Source organism: Brachyhypopomus gauderio, chromosome 11, assembly GCF_052324685.1.
Source record: "Brachyhypopomus gauderio isolate BG-103 chromosome 11, BGAUD_0.2, whole genome shotgun sequence".
NCBI classification, from domain to species: Eukaryota; Metazoa; Chordata; class Actinopteri; order Gymnotiformes; family Hypopomidae; genus Brachyhypopomus; species Brachyhypopomus gauderio.
This window is the reverse complement of record NC_135221.1, coordinates 16,426,430-16,445,618: the sequence shown is the minus strand read 5'-3', so window position 1 is coordinate 16,445,618 and position 19,189 is coordinate 16,426,430. Positions and strand designations below refer to the sequence as shown.

General features: G+C 48.4%; 2 protein-coding genes across 6 annotated transcripts; both read right to left on the bottom strand.

The window, feature by feature from the left end:
- Positions 1–1,128: 1,128 nt before the first annotated feature.
- ankrd13d (ankyrin repeat domain 13 family, member D) lies at positions 1,129–8,072 on the bottom strand. 3 transcript variants are annotated; one of them, XM_077022400.1, is made up of 17 exons: positions 6,945–8,072; positions 6,699–6,834; positions 6,117–6,241; positions 5,961–6,006; positions 5,600–5,743; positions 5,250–5,439; positions 4,938–5,004; positions 4,719–4,800; positions 4,533–4,594; positions 3,615–3,745; positions 3,335–3,492; positions 3,090–3,203; positions 2,585–2,757; positions 2,192–2,274; positions 1,754–1,987; positions 1,579–1,655; positions 1,129–1,483 (listed from the first exon to the last, which is right to left on the bottom strand). In XM_077022400.1, the coding sequence occupies exons 1-16, from the start codon at positions 7,026–7,028 to the stop codon at positions 1,592–1,594; spliced, it is 1,893 nt and encodes a 630-aa protein (XP_076878515.1). In that variant the 5' UTR covers positions 7,029–8,072; the 3' UTR covers positions 1,129–1,483; positions 1,579–1,591. The 3 variants fall into 3 exon arrangements, with proteins under 3 accessions (XP_076878515.1, XP_076878516.1, XP_076878514.1); XM_077022401.1 differs by having other exon boundaries at positions 1,129–1,655; positions 6,699–6,831; XM_077022399.1 differs by having other exon boundaries at positions 1,129–1,655; positions 6,945–8,071.
- Positions 8,073–8,980: 908 nt separating this feature from the next.
- kdm2ab (lysine (K)-specific demethylase 2Ab) lies at positions 8,981–18,450 on the bottom strand. Of its 3 annotated transcripts, none has more exons than XM_077022386.1 (23): positions 18,251–18,450; positions 17,305–17,343; positions 16,834–16,972; positions 16,643–16,721; positions 16,419–16,465; positions 16,139–16,317; positions 15,942–16,048; positions 15,666–15,759; positions 15,265–15,418; positions 14,937–15,052; positions 14,677–14,803; positions 14,304–14,587; positions 14,065–14,142; positions 13,637–13,897; positions 13,400–13,531; positions 13,220–13,300; positions 12,680–12,943; positions 12,538–12,570; positions 11,451–12,388; positions 11,187–11,350; positions 10,942–11,088; positions 10,596–10,808; positions 8,981–10,062 (listed from the first exon to the last, which is right to left on the bottom strand). In XM_077022386.1, exons 2-23 carry the CDS (start codon positions 17,338–17,340, stop codon positions 9,881–9,883), a joined length of 3,855 nt encoding a protein of 1,284 aa, XP_076878501.1. In that variant the 5' UTR covers positions 17,341–17,343; positions 18,251–18,450; the 3' UTR covers positions 8,981–9,880. The 3 variants fall into 3 exon arrangements, with proteins under 3 accessions (XP_076878501.1, XP_076878503.1, XP_076878502.1); XM_077022388.1 differs by having other exon boundaries at positions 11,451–12,358; XM_077022387.1 differs by lacking the exon at positions 18,251–18,450 and adding an exon at positions 17,695–17,978.
- Positions 18,451–19,189: the final 739 nt, after the last annotated feature.

Genomic DNA, 19,189 nt, shown 5'->3' with positions numbered 1-19,189 from the left:
TCCAGAGAACATCGTAGATAGGTTGTGTTGTATTGTTTATTGTATTGTTCGTGGGTCTACACTCTTTTACTATGGTTTATTGTATTTTAAAATTTACAGCCTTTGCAAAACGTGAAAAATTATAAACTGGACACTAAAATGAACTATTATTAAATTCAAGATAGAATCAGATGAAATGCAGCCTATCAAATTCCTCTCCTTGATTTTGCTGTCCCATTAGTTAGCTAGTGAATATGTGCCATTGTTTCGTATTATTTATCATTGTAAAGAAATAACTATTAACCAAAGGAATACTTAATAACATTTCATCAATGATAAAGCGTAAGATAAAACACTGCTCAAAACTCGTTCAAACCGGTTTGAGTATGGTCATATCCCAATGAGAATGCAGAATGGCAGAGGCCCTTTAAAATATTAGCAATTATACTGTATATTCTAATATTGTACTTACATACTGTAATAGTATAATTTAATATTATGAATATTAAAATATTAATATTAACATGGACCCACCTAATCGGTAAACAGATCTTGTGGATCTTAATTTTGTTTATGTTTATTAACAGAGTGATTAAAAATGCTGCCCTTTACAGCTACTGATGCGAATATGAAAGCAAGCAGGTGCTGCATGAAGTCCTGCTAACTACTTGTGCATTCACACAAAAAGACACAAGAGTAAGAATGTGTCGAAAAATCCAATTACTAAAATAGAATCCAGCTCCCCTTTGAAGATGTAGAGATTATTCCTAGGACATACACTACACACTTAAAAGTAGCCTCGTTAGCCTAGTTAAACTGTGTTAATATGGAGTCAGGCAACAACTTAGAAAGTTTCCCATTCTTAGGTGAAATAAGGTGTCTTTCACTTGGAACACACAAGAGCATATAGGCGTATACAATGTGTATATGGGCTGTGAAACAGTTGAATTAAGGGATGTAGGACTGTTATCAGGGTTTGGATGCAAGAACAACCAGTTGGATTTCAGATGCATACTGATATTCTATTTAAAAATAAATCTCTATATTGTAAAGAGTAAGATACTATTAAGGGGAACGATTCATAATGCATGTAAGCATAATGCATACAGTGCATGCACACCAACATGAATAAATAATGTAAGACTGTCAAAGGGTTTCGGGAACATTTAATAATTATACTTCCATGTTGTTGTCAGTCACCATAATTTTCTCATTTTATGCAATATTATTTTAATCACTTTATGCATTTCCATAGTCATCAATATTTGATATTCACTTTATTAATTATATAATGAACATAAATATTTAACATTTTTCACTCAGAGTGATGACAATGGAATTAAAAGGATGTCGTTCACACTGCAACAGTAGTCTCGTCATGCTCTTTGTATACATGGCATTTATTTACCAATTTTCATCTGTTGTCTGTTCAGCTTTTGTAACCTGTTGCTTCTTCATGTCTCTCTTTCTGGGCCCTTGATCGAGCCCTGTTATGCTTTAAATACTTTATAAAAGGAAAAAAGAAGGATAAATCTTTAAGAATAATTTAACATGGCAGAAAAAGCACAAACAATAAGTTAACCCTTTAAACCCGCCTACACTGTTGCCGTGGTCACTTCTCTGTGAGTGACAGCTGAAGTATCCTTTCCAGCTCCTCCTCCTCTTCTCTCCTCTTCCTGTTGGGGAACAATTGCAGCAATACTGTTGGTGTTCAAAGCAACAGGACCTTTCTGTAACCACCCATCTGGGATTTATACATTCCTTTCTTTATCACCTGTCAAGCTCCTCCTGCTCTCTGCACGAAAGCTCCATAGCCAGTCGCAGCTGCTCGTCAAAGCTGGTTGCCACAGCAAACGCTCCCGTTGCCTGTGGGTCAGCCAATGAGCTGTAGGAAGGAGGAGAGTTCAGGGCGGGGTCAGGAGAGGACCCTGTCAGAGTTTGTTCAGGATCTGCCAATTCCCCGCCCTCGCCTCCGACCAACGACAAAGACAGGGACTCCTGGATTGCCCTACAAGAGACAGAGTAACAGATCCAGAAATATTCCTTTACAGATACTCTAGAATAAACATGCATTGAAACCCAATCCAGCTTTGATCTTGAACACGAACACACACACACACACACACACACACACACACACACACACACACACACACACACACACACACACACACACACACACACACACACACACACACTCATCTGTGAACACCTTTCGAGCTGAGAGTCCTCCTCATAAAGGGGAGGCTGAGAAGATACTGGACGAGTGTTGGTGAGAGCCTCCCATATGGTCACCTACAGAAAGGAAGTGAGAGAAAGAAAAGGAGGGATAGAAGAATGGCTTTATTAAGTCAAGCTCATACCGTCAGACATGCATCTTAAGACGGGTTCTTACATTGTACACAGATTACAAAGCATTCCAAAGCTGTATCAAGTGACAGAAGGTAATGCCAGTCAGTCTGAGAGAGAGTAGGCAGGTTTGCAGGCCTCTTAATTTACAAGAGCCACTATCGTCGGCCATTTCAAGAAAGCAATGACACCCATTTTGCCACATGGAACATTCAAATGTCTTATTTCAGTGCATCCTGTCCTTCTTTGAGGCTACCTGGTCACTTTCTGTCCCTGCGTCCAGCAGACTCTGCTGAATAGCAAACTGCAGGAGGTTGTCATCCTCATCCCTCATTGGCTCACTGCGGCCAGGACCAAGTGTTGTGTAATCCGGGGGGGGCTCGAATACGGAGGGGTCCACCTCACAGTGCAGCTCAGGAGGGCTCTGACCTAAAAGGAAAAAGTTGCCAAGTGGAGATTTCACAGTAAATGAATAATGACTGATCCTGCCAATGTACTTTATGTCCTGGACATATTTGCTCTACAAATTTACATCAGTCATGTGAACTAGCAGAGCAGGTAGAGCGAGATCAGGGGTTCTAGTCCCCGCAAGTACACATACTTTCATACTCATGTAATATATGTAATCCGCTCTGCATAATGCTGAAAATGGTCAGTGCATGTCGTTTCAAAGTAGCTGCTGGTCAAGCTATTGACTCTGGAGTGTGTGGGATGCTACTGATGTGCTGACACTGACGTTGAACATGGGGGTGGGGTAGTACCTGTGTCAGGGGCCCCCTGGGGGGAGTGTACAGTCACAGAGCTGACTGGCTCATCACAGCCACACAGGTTACTAAATGTCACTCGTGCATTCAACACATGCAGGAGTGGGATCTCTGGGAGGCATTAGAGAGAGAGAGAGAGAGAGGGGACAAATAGAAGTGAGAAAAGCGATGCCACGGCAGCTTGGGGGGGGGGGAGGGAGGGGTTTGGGGGCACGATGGCATTTTCTGCATGTCTGCCTCACCGATCTTGACGGGGAAGCCGGGGGGCAAACGCAGGGTGATGAAATCCCGAAGTTTGGCAAAGTGGGCGTTGGAGATGGCCATCAGGTCAATGATGGGCGTCACCTGTTCAGCCAGCGACAGAGGGTGGGCCTCACTCAACCACAACGTGGCCTTAAACCTGACACAAGAGGCAGAGGCGGTGAGACGGCAGGCACGCGAGAGACGAGTGAGAAAAGCAAGTGGCATTTCAGCCAACTCTCGCTAAACTGTGACCGTTGTGGTTTGCCATAGAGAAGGGACCTCTGCACTTTGCTGGTGAGCTCGACCGGCCGGCCGATATCTCTGCCATTCAGATTAAAGTCGGGGTCGAAGTACTCCTCCGCAGTGATGGCCGTCGGGTTGTGGGGACTGGCACACTGAGAGACCTGACTCTGGTGGCCAACGTAGGTTAAAAACAAACAAAGGGCAATGTGAAACGTTGCAATAAATCAAGCCCACTGTCACATTTTCTATCATTATTAAGTGAGCAGTGCAGAAACCCAAGATGTTTTTGGGAAGGTAAAGACCCTCCCATTCATCTGGGCAATCAACATATAAGGTGCTGATATAACACACGTCATGTCTTATGTGACACAGATCAACACCAGGCAGCAACACTCATGGTGCAATCATGAAGTTTGGTGGTGATATCATTAAGGCTGTCAAATTGTTTAAAAAAAAAATGACCAAAGCGGTTTAACTTTTCAGAGCAGATAACAATGAGAGTGCATTTTAAGTTATTGCTGGCTTACATGAGCGCTTCACTGGCATCAAACACAGGAAGAGCCAATGGAGTCTGAGTCTGGTCGGTCCACTCGTGGCCCACAAGAACGACTGCAGCTTGGGAGAACACTCTGGTCTCTTTAGCGCCCTTACACCCATAACTACTTGATTTTAATCCAGCACGCAAGTTACTGTGCATGGTCACCGCTTGATAGGGCCTTCGGCAATAAGCTGATCGCAAAGCAGAAGCCCACAAATGTCACACGAACGTGCACCAAATGTTTCTTGATTCTGGGCATTACGTGGGGTGTCCCAGGCTATTTCTGAGTGCTGAGACACACTTTTTCTTAAGACTGCCAAGGATGCAAAGTTTGTATTGGCACCAGGCCCGTACGGATCAACGCGCTCAGTGTAGTGATCGGGAATGCAAAGCGCCATGTCGGAGCTCGTCCTCACCCCGCTGTTGGACACGTGCTGCTCCGCCATGACCAGCAACGACTGAAGTGGAGTTCTGGACCCTGGGAGGAAGGAGAGAGAGAGAGAGAGAGAGTGAGAGATGGTGGTGTGATGGGAGAAGACATTGTTGCTCGTGTTAGTGAAAAGTGTGTCTGTATGCAAGTATGTATGCGTGTGCGCATATACCTTTGCACCTGGACTTGTCCTGATCAGAGAGGTGTTCAGTTCGTGAGCGTGTCACAAGCTCCACGTTACTGGCACTGTAAACCTTCATTATGCCGATACAATAATACATCACGCATTAACATCACAAAACGGGTCATAGCTACAGGATCAAACAATGATAACAGCCAATAAAATTACACGTTGATCATGTCCTGAAAGGCAGGACTACGGGACTCTTACCTTTGCCTCATAACCACTCACAACCTCCGTCTTCTCGGAGCGCCAGCCCCAAATCCCAGACTTGTTCCTGGACACAGTGTGAGGTGTAGAGTGAGACTGGACTAATAAGAATGTCTTTGAGGAAACCTGCTCTAATTTGGCAACACTTTTGCAGAAACGGGCATCAAAGCTGTTGTTGTTGTTATTTTCCCTTCTAAGCATGCAGGAACACACCTGCTTCCACTGGTTTAATCAACCCTTCGGCTACGCCGGGCCTTTGCAGATTGAGAGCCCAGGCTGAGAGGTGTGTGTGCGGCCGGTGCGTTCGTGTACCTCTCGAAGGCGATGTTGCGCGTGTTGAGGTGTGTTGAGACTATGGGAGAGGTGATCCTTTGTGCCGTGTTCTCCTGTGAGGGCAGCATGGCGGCCAGGAGGGAGGGGGCGTCGCGTGGAGACAGAGACAGTGGCTCCGTATACACCACCTGCTTCTCGTGGTCCACCTCCATCACCATGGCTCCGCCCTCTGGAGAACACACACACACACGCACACACACACAACACGTTTCAACCTCTGACGTACATAAATAAATAAATAAATAAATAAATAAATATTCTGCAGGTGCTGTGAGTTCGTGGGGGGTGGTCAGCTGAAAGTACTGTGCTGCCCCGAGCGAACAACTGACCTCCGCCCTTAAAGATGTAGCTGCGTCGTCCCTTAAGCCAGGTCATGTGTTCAAAGCCCAGGAGCGTAGTGTCCACGCGCAAGCACGATCCACTCTTCCAAACGCGATACACGTCACTTGGACACACCTTTGATACCAGTGGCACTGATGAAAGAGGAAGGAAAAGAAGGAAGAATGGATAGAAAGACAAAAATAACGTTGTCTATAAAGGATGATGGAGCTGTCCATTTCTTGTGGTGCTGAAATAGTTAATTCTATGTCCCTGGGCCACACTGACAGGGGAACATTGTGTGTCTGTGTGTGATATGTATCTACATAATGATCTGTGGTATGTAGTGTCATGTGCTGGTTCAAGGCTCACCCCAGCTTGTAAACTCCCACTTCATCTCCACATAGAAATCCCGGGCCTGCAATATACAAGACCTTAACCATGGAACGTTTTTGAGGATGGTTAACCACTTGCACATATCAATGCATCACAATCTTCCTTATGTGTCAGAGTTTGTATAAGCATCACCTGTCTGAGTTTGCTGAGAAGCTCTGGGATGCCTGCAAGTCTCTCGGTGGCTCTTTTGAAGTCTCTGTACTGCAACACGAGCTGCACCAGCTCAGGGTCTCCTGTGCTAACCGCCTCCTGTAACACTACACGCACATTTAAAATGCCAAACTTTCATCGCCGAATCATACATTTCCACAAAAACGTATTTTAAGGCATAATCATGCTATACTTAATCAGGGTTGCCAACTTTTGACGTTCGCTTGGAGTGAGATTTTAACCTGGAGCCGGTGGCGAGTGTATTTTGTTGAGCGTCTTGGGGGGGGGGGGGGGGGGGGGGGGGGGGCGAACGAAAGTTGTTGAGCGTGGGGGGGGGGGGGGGGGGTGGCGAACGTAAAATGGACATAGATTCAGTGTTATATCGCCGGTGGATGGCGCCAGAGCTAGCGAACTAGTAACGTATTGAATCATATATGTGGATCTGAGGTAAATAAACTGGATATTTTTTTTCGGCGTGAGATATCGGAAGTGTGGCGTGAGAGCGTTGGCAACCCTGCTTAATACAGTCTGATGTCAAAGGTAGTAATAAAAGTGTAAATCCACCCGTCCAGCCCTGTGCGTTGCAGTGCGTGGGGTCGGCGTTGTGCCTCAGCAGCACGCAGGTCGACTCCAGGTGGCCGAGGCAGGTCGCCAACTCCAGTGGTGTGCGCCCCCGCGGGTCCAGACTCTCCACGTCCTGCTTCATGATTGAAACCAACACTCAAGTTCACTTGCTCACCCAGCGAACAGCTGGACAGATTCAAGAGCCTTGACAACACGATACAATGCATAGTAGCTGTATTCATTTACCTGCGTTTTCTTTAGCTCTCGGTCTAATTCCAGGTGCTGGTTGTTCCAGACCAGATAATGCAAAGGAAACGCCTCTTGAGCCATTTTACACAAATGATGCAAGATTCAATTGTTTTAGTCCCCTTTAGATGTTTTTTTTACGATCTGCAGTTTGGCAAGTTCCGGTATTGTCGATGAAACGATTTGCTGCACCTTACAAACAAATTCCTGTAATGCTCATGAAATGTTTATGTACCTTAAGCTGGATGAGATACCAAACTCCATAATTAGTACCATTCATTGTCGACGAGTCGATTTAACCTCCCGTACCTTAACGAAACGGGCTGTAAATATTATACTTTCAGTAAGCTATTTATCTATCTACATTACATGATCGGAGATAGCGATCCCCCCCAGGATAAAAAGCTTTTCGATAAGCTAGCTCCTCATCCCCTGACACCCCAAGCATCAACTGGAAGGTGGCTGAGAGCTAGAAAACCCGACTTAATTCCTTTTGAAGGCCGAGATAACACGCTTCGGTGGCACAACTGTGTAGCCGCTGCGTAAAATAATCCAACGTGCCATTGAATGGGTTGAAATAAAAGGCGTTGACGGCGTGAACCATGCTTCAAACGCACAGCTAGCTCGCCGGAACACGCGTGGGTTCGCAGGAGCAGCTAGGCCACTGCAGGCGGCATCCAGCTCCCCATCATTACGGCTGCACGCCCGCCGCCACATGCGACCCAGCACCGCCAAAAGAACACAATTACGTCCCTTTAAAACGAACTAAGCTCTGAAAAATAAATATACTCGCATCACTGCGCCTTGGATATATGACCAAACGCCAACGACCCAGCACGAAAACCCAGCAGCGGCCTAATTACCCCCCCATCCCCTCCCTACTCCCTCCCCTCATGCATCCAGGTCCACAAAAAGCTGGGTGAAGCTCTCCGGAACCGCCGGTGCCGTCCTCACGGGTCCACGGCGCGGAGTCCTCATGCACACCGGAGCTGGATCCGCCGGGAACAGGATCAGAGCATCATGGCGAAGTGGTGTGAGATGTTGCACTAGGTGTGTGTGTGTTTGTGGTGGGGGGAAAACAGAGCGGAACCGGCCGAGCTAGTACATTTACTCCGGGAGTAAACTGTTTATTTATTTATTTTACGCATCGCTGTCACTTGTGTGCGAGGCTGGACGGAGAGTGCGCAACGCGGACAGCTGCGTTATTCACCAGACTGACATGGGGATGCAGGTCTTCATCTGCATTATTCACCAGATTGACATGGGGATGCAGGTCTTCATCTGCGTTATTCACCACACTGATATGGGGGTGCAGGTCTTCATCTGCGTTATTCACCACACTGATATGGGGGTGCAGGTCTTCATCTGCGTTATTCACCACACTGACATGGGGATGCAGGTCTTCATCTGCGTTATTCACCACACTGATATGGGGATGCAGGTCTTCATCTGCGTTATTCACCAGACTGACATGGGGATGCAGGTCTTCATCTGTTATTCACCAGACTGACATGGGGATGCAGGTCTTCATCTGCATTATTCACCAGACTGACATGGGGATGCAGGTCTTCATCTGCGTTATTCACCAGACTGACATGGGGATGCAGGTCTTCATCTACGTTATTCACCAGACTGACATGGGGATGCAGGTCTTCATCTACGTTATTCACCAGACTGACATGGGGATGCAGGTCTTCATCTACGTTATTCACCAGACTGACATGGGGATGCAGGTCTTCATCTGTTATTCACCAGACTGACATGGGGATGCAGGTCTTCATCTGCGTTATTCACCAGACTGACATGGGGATGCAGGTCTTCATCTGCGTTATTCACCACACTGATATGGGGATGCAGGTCTTCATCTGCGTTATTCACCAGACTGACATGGGGATGCAGGTCTTCATCTGCGTTATTCACCAGACTGACATGGGGATGCAGGTCTTCATCTGTTATTCACCAGACTGACATGGGGATGCAGGTCTTCATCTACGCAGGCAAAGTGTAATAACCGGTAGTTCATAACCGGCACATGGTAGTTTTTGAAGTACATGTCTTGGGTGCTTACAAAATAGGTCAATTTGGCAGTTGGTTTAAAAAGGAACAAATAAACTGCTGGAGTAACGGTGTGAATGTGTAGATGAATTATAAGCAAACAGTCTCACGTTTTCAATATGAATGAATGTAGAACAATTATTTCTTTGTTTTTATTTTTTTTTGAAAAACAAACAAAAAACAAACAAAAGTGAAAAACAAGCTTCTGAAAATAATTACAATGCTACAGATTTTTTTTTCTGGCTTACTACAGGAGAGGAATACATTTACACAAGGGTGTGTGTGTGTGTGTGTGTGTATATATATATATTTTATATTTTATATATATCTATACTCTTTTGAAGGACAGGAATCAAGAACATAAAGGTATTCCTCTTGAAAAAAAGTGGAAGGAGGAGTGAAACCAAATGAAAGACCTTTTACACTGCTAAGAAGAATTTCTGAAACGGCGACAGGGGAGTAAAGGGTCAAAAAGTAGGGAGTGGTTTCAGGAGAGGCATGCAAGCAACAGGCCTGTCCTGCAGTAGAAAAAGGCTGTTGAGGAATAGCACCTGTTTAATCTCCTATTGGAAGAGCCCATGGCAACACAGGCCTGAGAACCGATCTGATTGCCAATTGCAGTACTTGTGTGAACAAAGGGAAATAGTTAAGTACAAATAAGGATTGACCCATTGCAGAGTCGTATTTACATGTAAGCCCCACCCTGGACGCTTTGAGCTCCTCCACTCTAAATGTTCTATACATGAAGGACATCCTCTGTCAAACAGCGAAAACCCTCAGCAACTTTTCTTACACACACGTAAGCGTGCACACATTCTAACAGACATGTCGCGTTCACACCCGCACACCACCACCACCACCACACCCAGCGAGGGGCGGCTCTAGGATATTCTCTGGATGAGCTTGTCATCTGATAGGCAGTAGAGGGTGTTGACGGACAGCTCGGAGATGAAGTTCTCGCAGGCCTGCCGGGAGACTCCTTTGCAGCCGCGAAGGTCCAAGACGGACAAGCAGGACAAGCGGTGCAGGTAGCCGAGGCAGCCGTCCGTCAGACGACTGCAGCCTGAAACAGAGCAAGAGGTCGTTATGTTGAACCCCCGGGCACGCGTGACTTACTAACGGTTAATACCGAACTTCTGTAGGTCATCTTCGTACATGTACAGAGAACGTTATTGCATTATGCACGATGCCGGTTCGTCGCTAACTAACAGGGTTGTTGATGTTCTTTTATACGGGTGAGAATGAAATTCATAGACAAGGCCGCTGTGCCTCGACAAACACGTTTTTCTCACAGTGTATAAAATTAAAGATGCAGCTAGCTAGCCATTAGAATCATATGCACAGATGAATGCGTGGTCTGTTATAGTCAAATGATGCTTTGTACCAACTATACGCAAATTCACAAATGTGGCTATATGTTGAAATATTGAAATGCCCATTTTGCTCAACACATTCATCGTCATTGTGTTAGATTTGCGAGATTCTGTTTTCGTAGCCAACGTAAAAATATTTATGCAACCACGGCTGCATGCACGAGATCCCACACACACCCTGCCAGGTTGTGCGTAAAGTGCACAGGTGCGCGTGCGAGCGTACCTGCCAGGTTGAGGTGTGTGAGCGTGTTGCGTGTGGACGAGCCCACGGCGGTGAGGAGGTTGAGGGCGGAGTCGCTCAGAGGGCAGTGGGACAGCTCCAGCCTGGTCAGCTGGGGCATGTGTCTGATGAGGAGTCTCAGGGTGGCCTCAGTCACCTCCAGACCACACAGCCTCAGACACTGCATGTTGCGCAGCTGGGAGCGGTTATTACTGCCTGCACACACACACACACACACACACAAAGATATAGCAACGTGCAAGACGACCACCGTCATATCCCTTTACTCCAACAATCCCGTCTTGGGGGACTAGGTGAATGTGTGTGTGTGTGTGTATGTGTGTGTTACCTGGTGGGTTGAGCAGCTCGCGGATCTGGGCGTCTTTGACGCCATCTGCCCAGCGCAGATCTAACGATCGTAGTAAAGGACAGCTGGGGGAGCTCAGAGCAGAGACCGACGCCCAGTTACAACCGGACAACACCAGATCTTTCAGCCCTGGCCAAGCAGAGTGAGAGGGTCAGTGAGAGGGTCAGACAGGTCTGTACCGTATAAACCGCCGAGACGGCACGAGTGTGCACGTGCAGCACTGATACCTGGCAGTCTGTTGATGAGCCAGGTCAGCTGCTTCTTGGATATGTTGGCCCAGGACAGGTCCAGGGTGACCGGCTGGCGTTTGATGATGCCCGACAGGGCCTGCGGACTGATGGACTGGCAACGGCTCAAACTGATGCGCGTCCACAACCGCTTATCACACCCCCTAGCACAGCAAACACATTCACAAAATTCACATAGATTCCAATAAATAAATAAACATGAATTTGCGTGGCACTGTGATATTTAGAATATGAAGCCCTCACCATTTGTACCAGCTCTTACAGACGGCCATGCAGACACACAGTTCGGCTCGAGTCAGGTAGCGGAAGACGGACACCCACACCACTCTCTCCCAGCCCGGCTCGCTGGCCCCGTTCTGCTCCGGCGAGGGTCGTGAGGCGGGGGTGACCGCGGAGGCGGGCGGCCTCCCCTTCTCCAGCCGCGGCCTCTTCCCTCCCCTGACGCCAGGGTGGGACTCTCTGGAGTTACACCGCAGGCTCCGGCCGACCTGCGAGTGTTTGGAGGAGCTCCTCGTCAGGGCGTGGGCCTGGAGGTGCGAGCCGGCCGCGTACGGCCGTGGCGGGGCGGGGCGGTCCTGAGGGTTCTCCCCGTGGGGGTGGGCTCGGTCCCTGCGGGCGCCGTTCCGGAGCGGGGGGCGGAGCAAAGACTTGCCCTGGGCGTCTCCGTGGTTTGTGGGGAGGCTTCTGGAGGACACGTTGGCTTCTAGCTTGGGTACGATGGTGCTGGGGTCACGCCTGCCCTTCGTGGGCTGCAAGGTCACCGTCACGCACGACCTCTGGACGCGAGCTTCTTCGCCGAGCACCACGGAGGAGTCCGGCCGAGTCTGCTCCGCGTCCTGGTCCTCTTCCGTCTCGTGCTCCCCGTTCCGCTGCCCGTCCCCGTCCTCCTCGTCCTTGGGCCGTCCCCCGCGCCTGTGCGGGCGGTTCTCTTTGCCTCCCCGCCCATTTTCCCTCCTCTTCTCGTCCTCGTCCTCGCTATCGCCCCCGTCTTCGTCTCTCTCCAGCCTTCCTCTCAGAGCTCCGCCTCTTCCTCCCCCTCTGAGCCTCACGCCTCGTCCCCGGCAGGACGTGGCCCCTCTCCCGCGGGACGCGCCCCTGCCGAGTCCTGCTCGGATCACGCCGCCTCTCTCCAAACTCCGCTGACGCAGGAGCTTTGGAGAAAGAGAGACAGATGAACGGGTCTGAGACGGGGGGGGGGGGGGGGGGGGGGGGGGGGGGGGAAGCGAGATGCGGACGAGAAGGATGAATAGAACAGAAAAAAAAGCAAAAGCAGGATGGAGAAGGAGCGCAAAACAACGGCAGGCGGGAAGAAGCAAGAACGTGTTCTCACCGACTGGAGGATTTTGTTCCGTTCTAATTTCACCTGCAGCAGAAAAACGAACAATCACAATCACCCACACCGACAGCTAAAAACAATCCAACCCATGAGAGACGGGGACATAACGCACGTGTGTGTGTGTGTGTGTGTGTACCCTCTTGCGGTGCTGTAGCTCCAGGGCCCCAGCTCTCCTGCGGCTCTGCTGGTGCTGTATGAGTATTCTCTGCGAGGGCGGAGGCTGACGGCGGGAGCGTGTCAGGGCCAGCGAGGGCGAGAGGGGCGGGCGACCCCTGCGGCCCAGCCGGAGCCCCCCCACCCCGATGCCCTCCCTGTACGAGCGCTTAGCCGGGGGGGCGGAGGACGGCGAATCGGCCGCCATGACGCCGTCACCATCTTCTTCCGAACTGCTGCTGGACGTCTGAACAAGTGGGAGACGCACGAACGTTAAACCCGAAGGAAACGAGCAGACCAAACAAGGGGCTTCGTTTCATAATCCGTCACTGCCGTCTGTAGGGCTGGAGCTAGCCAGTTAACCAGCGTCATGTGCGCTGCATCATGGGTCTTTAAACCTGCGGCTTCGTGGCAGCCAACACACCATCTCGTCTTCATGAGCTGCATCATGCATTATAGAGTAGGAAAAGCCTGCATGATGCCAGAGAAAGCTGTACCATCAGGACTGCATGGCACACCGTACCTCCGTGTTCTTGTCGTGGACACATTTGGGACATTCCCAGCAACTGGGCAGGTCCTTGTTGATCACACCGTCCCCTGGCATCTTGGACACGCACACAAGCGTGCAAAAAAAGAAAAAAAAATTCAGTCGGTTGAACATTTCTTCATATGAGTCTAAACTCCGTGAGCATAAAGTTTGTACCTTTATACATTCGGGGTGTGTGATCTGTGCACACTCGGAACACTCCATCAGCGACTGGGTGCTCGGAGAGCCTTCAGCCTCTTGGGTGCCCTCCTTACATATGGCACACACGGCGGACAGGGGCAGGCCCGGCTGGGGGGAGAGAGAGAGAGAGAGAGAGAGAGCGCACACGTGAAATAAGGCGTACCCGTAATAAAGAAAAAAAATTACCCCCATACAGACGCATCAGTCACTCACAGCCAGGCACTGCCTGAGCACGCAGGTCTTCTTGAGTCGGCCCGGCCCGCCGAACTTCTTCATGTCCCTGCAGTAGGTGCAGTCTCCGCACTCGGAGCGCAGGCAGGCCTCACAGCGCTTGCACCGCACACGCCGGCGACGCAGACGCATGAGCGAGGACGGGGGCTTGACGGGCCGCGGTGCGGGCGGGAGGACCGAGCCCGGCGTCCGCGGCCGGTACGGGAGAGTCGCGGGGGCTGGGGGCGGCTTGTACCATGAGGGCTGCCCGTGCGGGAAGACGGAGAGAGAGAGAGCATGAGTGTGTGTGTCACAGAGAGAGAGAGAGAGAGAGAGAGAGAGAGAGAGAGAGAGAGAGAGAGAGAGAGTGAGAGAGAGAGCGCTGTGGTAGAAATCCATGGGTAGAGATAATGACTAGTGTGTGGTCGTACCCTTTTGGGCCACATGACGATGGGTTTTCCAGTGTAAGACAGTTTTGGGTCATCGTTGGCGTGTTCCTTAAGCAAGGCCTGTGCAGGGGACAGGAGAATATTAATTTAAAGGTAATTACATCATATTATGATTTTTACTGGCATGGTAACTTGCATTGGCATGCAAGGGCAGAATTATACTGAATAATCAAACGACCCCCATGCAAGTCCCCCCCCATGCAAAGCGCAGAGGCGTGTACCCGTATGTCGTCGAGGAGGGCGGGGGCGTTTCTGATGCCCGCGGGGACACACTTCTTGTGAGCCGGCAGCTCCTCGAGTTTGTGCAGCAGCTGCCAGAGACCCTCGAGCTCAAACGGCGTGAGATGGACCTTCAATCCCGGACGAGCCGGAGGGGACGGCACAGACTCTTCATCCTCGACGTCCTCCGCGACGGCCTCCTTCCCCTCCTCGTCCTCAGCCTCCTGGTCGTCGTGCGTGTGGCCGTTGAGTTTGTCTGGTCTGCTGAAGTCCTCCTCCTTTAACCCTGTGCGCCAAATATAACGGTCAAGGTGTCTTATAGGGGATTATCTCGCAGGGTGGATTCATTTGTGGGTGCAGGTGTTGTGTACTGACCGATGCCAAGTGAGTGTTTCTGAAACTCTGGCGTTAGATGAGAGATGTTGGTCAGACAGTAGAGGTAACGTTCCAACACGTACCAGCACATCTCGTAGTAGAAGGGGTAGCGGAACTTTGATGGGACCTGAGACGGAGAGAAACGGAATGAGAGAGAAAACGAAAGAGCAAGACAACTTATAGAAGCGCAGCTACATTCGAGTCAGTTCGGTCCGAAAAGCGGTACAAGAAAGTTTGGAAAAGTGGATTTCTTAACCCACCCGTGTGCGGTCCTCGATGTTGTATATGTTTAGCTGCATAGGAATGTTGAAACTGTGCAGAAAGTTGCCACCAAACACCAGAGTGTCCTCAGGAGTGTAGACTGCATGGATCCACCCTGCACACACACATTGAAAACACACGCTGGATCTTCTAAAATGACTAGAGGTCAATCCCTACACTTCTCCACAAGTCTTACATTTAATAGCATTACACTAAAGAACTTCTTTTTCTCAAATGTCCATTTTACCCCATATTGTATTACATTCAGTGAATATGTCGAACAATTTGGCTCTGTGTGTGTGTGTGTGTGCGCGTTCACGTACACACCTGAAGGGATCAGGAAGGTGTAGCCCTGCTTTAGTTCAATTCGCTGACAGCAACTGGCTTTGTCTCCGAGGAAGATGTCGCCCTGCTTCCCCGACAGCACCCAGTTCTCGTACAGCTCCAGGTTCTGCGGTGTGGGCGGGATCAGCCAGAACATCTGTGGTTCATCCAGGGACCAGAGAGCACAGGCCGGGTCAGTACCGACACCAGCGCCACAAACGCCAACTGTGAAACTGGACTAATACCAGTCAGTAAAGCGGTTCTGCAGTGATGTATGGATTCTCGCTACAAAGCGATCAAAGCCAAAAGTGCTTCTTTGATGTCAGTAGAGTGCACTGCGGCAGGTATGAAAGCAGGAAGAAATGACAGTCACACGCACTATTTCAACCACACACTGTGTTTACCTTCCCCCCCCTAAGGACGTGATACCACACCGACGTGCCACCAAAGTCTATGTGGAAGTCTGTGAAGCAGCCCTTCACGCTCATAAGACAATACCTGCAACGCAAAAGGGCAGAAAAGTTACGAAAGAAATAAGGACAAAAAGAAACAAGATCAAACGTTACAAAAAAGAAAACATGCATGAATTTAGCCACAATGGCACTAATACGGCCTCATAAATCATGCCAGGACCTTTACCCTGCAAGTAGGAAGTGACGAAGTCAGAATGAGTAACTCACTTCTGCACTTTGGGGTAGTGCATGTCAATGATGGCATTGGTCGAGTCTCTCTGTCTCTCCTTCAAGTGCCGTGGCCACATGTTGTCCACCCAGTCAACTACGTCCACCTGACGGTGGGCGATGCTTGGTTAGGCATTTATAACAGAATAACTACACCGTGTGCCGTTGTGTCTGCGCGTGCTTACAAGCGTACATACCGCATTCGGTCTCTTAACGAGATGCTCTAGTTTGGTATGGCTGAACTCGAGACTGATGACATTGTAGAGCTTTTCCCTTTCGGAGGGCGGGGTCTCGTAGTACCGCCTCCACTGCCCCATTGACATCTCTATGCCCTTCTGAGTGGTTACATCCATTACGTCAATCACTCTTCGACTGCCTGTTTGAAAGGTGGAAAGAGCAGTCAAAATATATTGGCTATGAACAAAGCAGGCACTATTAACATTGGGTTAGATGCAAAATGGGGAGGGGGGGTCTTACCTACAAACAGTTTCACATCACTCACACTGAAGTCTGGATCAGGCATCCTTAATGACAGAACATGCCAGTTTAGACTTATGAGAATCGCACCACAGATAAGTTGCTAGACATATCCAATATAAGCACCTATTTCTTTCATGTGCCTTTAATAGATGATTGCATTCAAACAACTGTAAAAGACTGGACTGGAAGAGAACCACAAAGGTGATAAAAAAAGGACCTACTGAAGGCCAAGACCATCTGATTTAGGAAAGATGACGGGGTCTCGAAGCCCCTCACGCTGGATGTACTCGAAAGTGAAGTCTGCACAGAGCAAAACACATTTGCACACATTTTAAAAGCACTTGTAATACAAGTAATAGTATGGACCAAAGGATATGAAAATTATGAGTACATCAGATGTTTTAATATAAACCTTTTCCATCCATAACTTTGACCAGGTTGGAATCAAAGTGTTTGCTTCGAATTTTTTCTTCCAAGTCAAAAGTCCTCTTCCCCTCAATCTCATCATCTGAGATTCCATCATCTTGGTAACGTCTCCGCGTTCCTGATCGCTACACAAGGAATGCCCCAGTTTAAAGAGTGACATGCTCCAACATAAGTCTGAGCTACACATAATGTACACAAAATGTAATATTTCTCCAGAGAAGCCATGCCATCACGACCATAATTGCACCACTTATAACAAATGCAATGCATGCATACACAAGCAAAAATCTTTAACCAATGATGCAAACTACATTCTTCATAACCTGAGGCATCTGTTGTCGTTAGACCCCCCTAAAAAACTAGCCCTCCAGCAACCACATTAATTCATTTAATTCATCAATTCATTTTGTGTATTCATTTATTTATCTGATCTCTAAAGTAAAAAACATCAACTTACCAGTCGCTTACTGTAACGGGACTTCGTCTCTTCCATTGCCTAAAAATGTAATACACGTATTATGTACAATATAAATGCTAAATTCAGTGGCGTGTTCTATTACAGATTAGTGTCCCTCAAACGGAGTAATAAACGCTACATAAAGTTGACAAAACGTTGAATTGAACGAAACTTAGTCAAAAGATGGCCAAGTTTTGAAAGAGATTTCCACTAAGCAGTAGTGCTTGTGAGGCCTCGTTCTTCGTGTATTCATCTAGGATTAGTTAATATGGTTAACTAATATTAAGGCTAAATTACTTAATCAGCCAACTGTTCCCTACTGACAAACTGTATTTACGGCGAGTTAAACTCTTTGATAGTTAAACAGGTGGGTCAGATTAGCGAACATACAGGTGTTTAAGGTGGATAAACCTGCTCCAAGTTGAGACAAAGAGTTGGGTGGCTCATCAAAAGCAGCTGTGTTGATCTGATCTGGATTATTCCCCCTAAGCCAACAGCCCTCTGAACTACTGAACTCAAACAACTCAATTAACCGGATATGTAGATCTTATGCTGTAGTCTACTTCAAACTTTAACACCTCCGACTCCCCGAGTTACCAACATCTATAAAACTCATCTCAGTTGACAGGCGGCTCACCAGCGACCGAAACGAAACGAATATTTACCAACTTGAACCAGCTAACTACCTCGCGCTGGCTAACGTTATCTCGCTAACCTGCCCGGTTTACTTCCACACCGTCTCCCTCCGCCTCCTCCGCGCTGAAAGTTAGTTCTTTTATTTCACGTACTCGACGCGAAAAGCGGGACGAGACCGAGATAAGCGGCTCGTAACCAGCCAGTTAGCCGGGTTAGCGTTAGCACCGACGCCGAGAGCCGCCCGCTAGCGACGAACAAAACAAGCCAGCAGGCTAGCGAGCAACAACCCCGGGAGACCTTTAACAAATACCTCTCGCTCGAGGCTCCTGCGCCGCGTAGGTAGAGGCGTGTGTGTCGGTGCGAGGTCGAACGGGCGGTCCTAGTCGAGCCGGGGACTCATCCTGCGTAGTCCCGCCGCGCTCACTCTTAATGCTTATTATTGTGCGATAAAGTTGGCTAAAGGAGTCCGTCCGCCATTTTCATCTTGACATTACACACACACGGCACGAGCGTCTGTTAGACCCGCCCTAGGTCCGAGACGTCGTCCAATAAGGACGCGGCAGGGTGGGCTAATCGAGTCATGAGTGGATAACGCTCACGCTTCTCCAGAGTGTAGTTCTGGGATTAACCACGCCCAGTGTCTTTTATTATGGAACCAATAAATGACAATGGTGGGTTTGATATGTGAAATAGAATTTATAGGCCGAATACTGGAAACTCCGCATTAACCAGTAATAGTCCAGGAAGTAAAAGCGCAGGTTCAATTACCTGTTGGATTAAATGAACAATGTTTCCTGAAATTTAGTGGGGGGGGGGGGGGGGGTATGAAGGGGATTAGGTGGAAGAATTCGTAACTGTTCACCGTTTTCTCTATTGTTAGCTATAAAAATATAATGCAATTAATCTCTCATTGGTTGTTTATATTACAGTAAATTATTATTTGTGAATAATGTCAACACACACATTATGGCATTATTTCTCATGTAAAACAAATATTTTTATAGTAGTTTAACATTTAACATGTAGTTTATTGCATCACATTCAAAGAGACAGTAAGAGCCACACCAAAAACACCCGCCCCTAAAGAAAACACTTCTGTATGTTTATAGTACTCATACGAACGCATTTTACATAACTGACTCAAAATACCCCCCCACCCCCCACCCTGAAAAAAATCCCTACAACTGAATGCGATTTTGAATAATAACTATTCTTTAATGCTTTGGATCTTCAGTCAGCTATTCTTCTG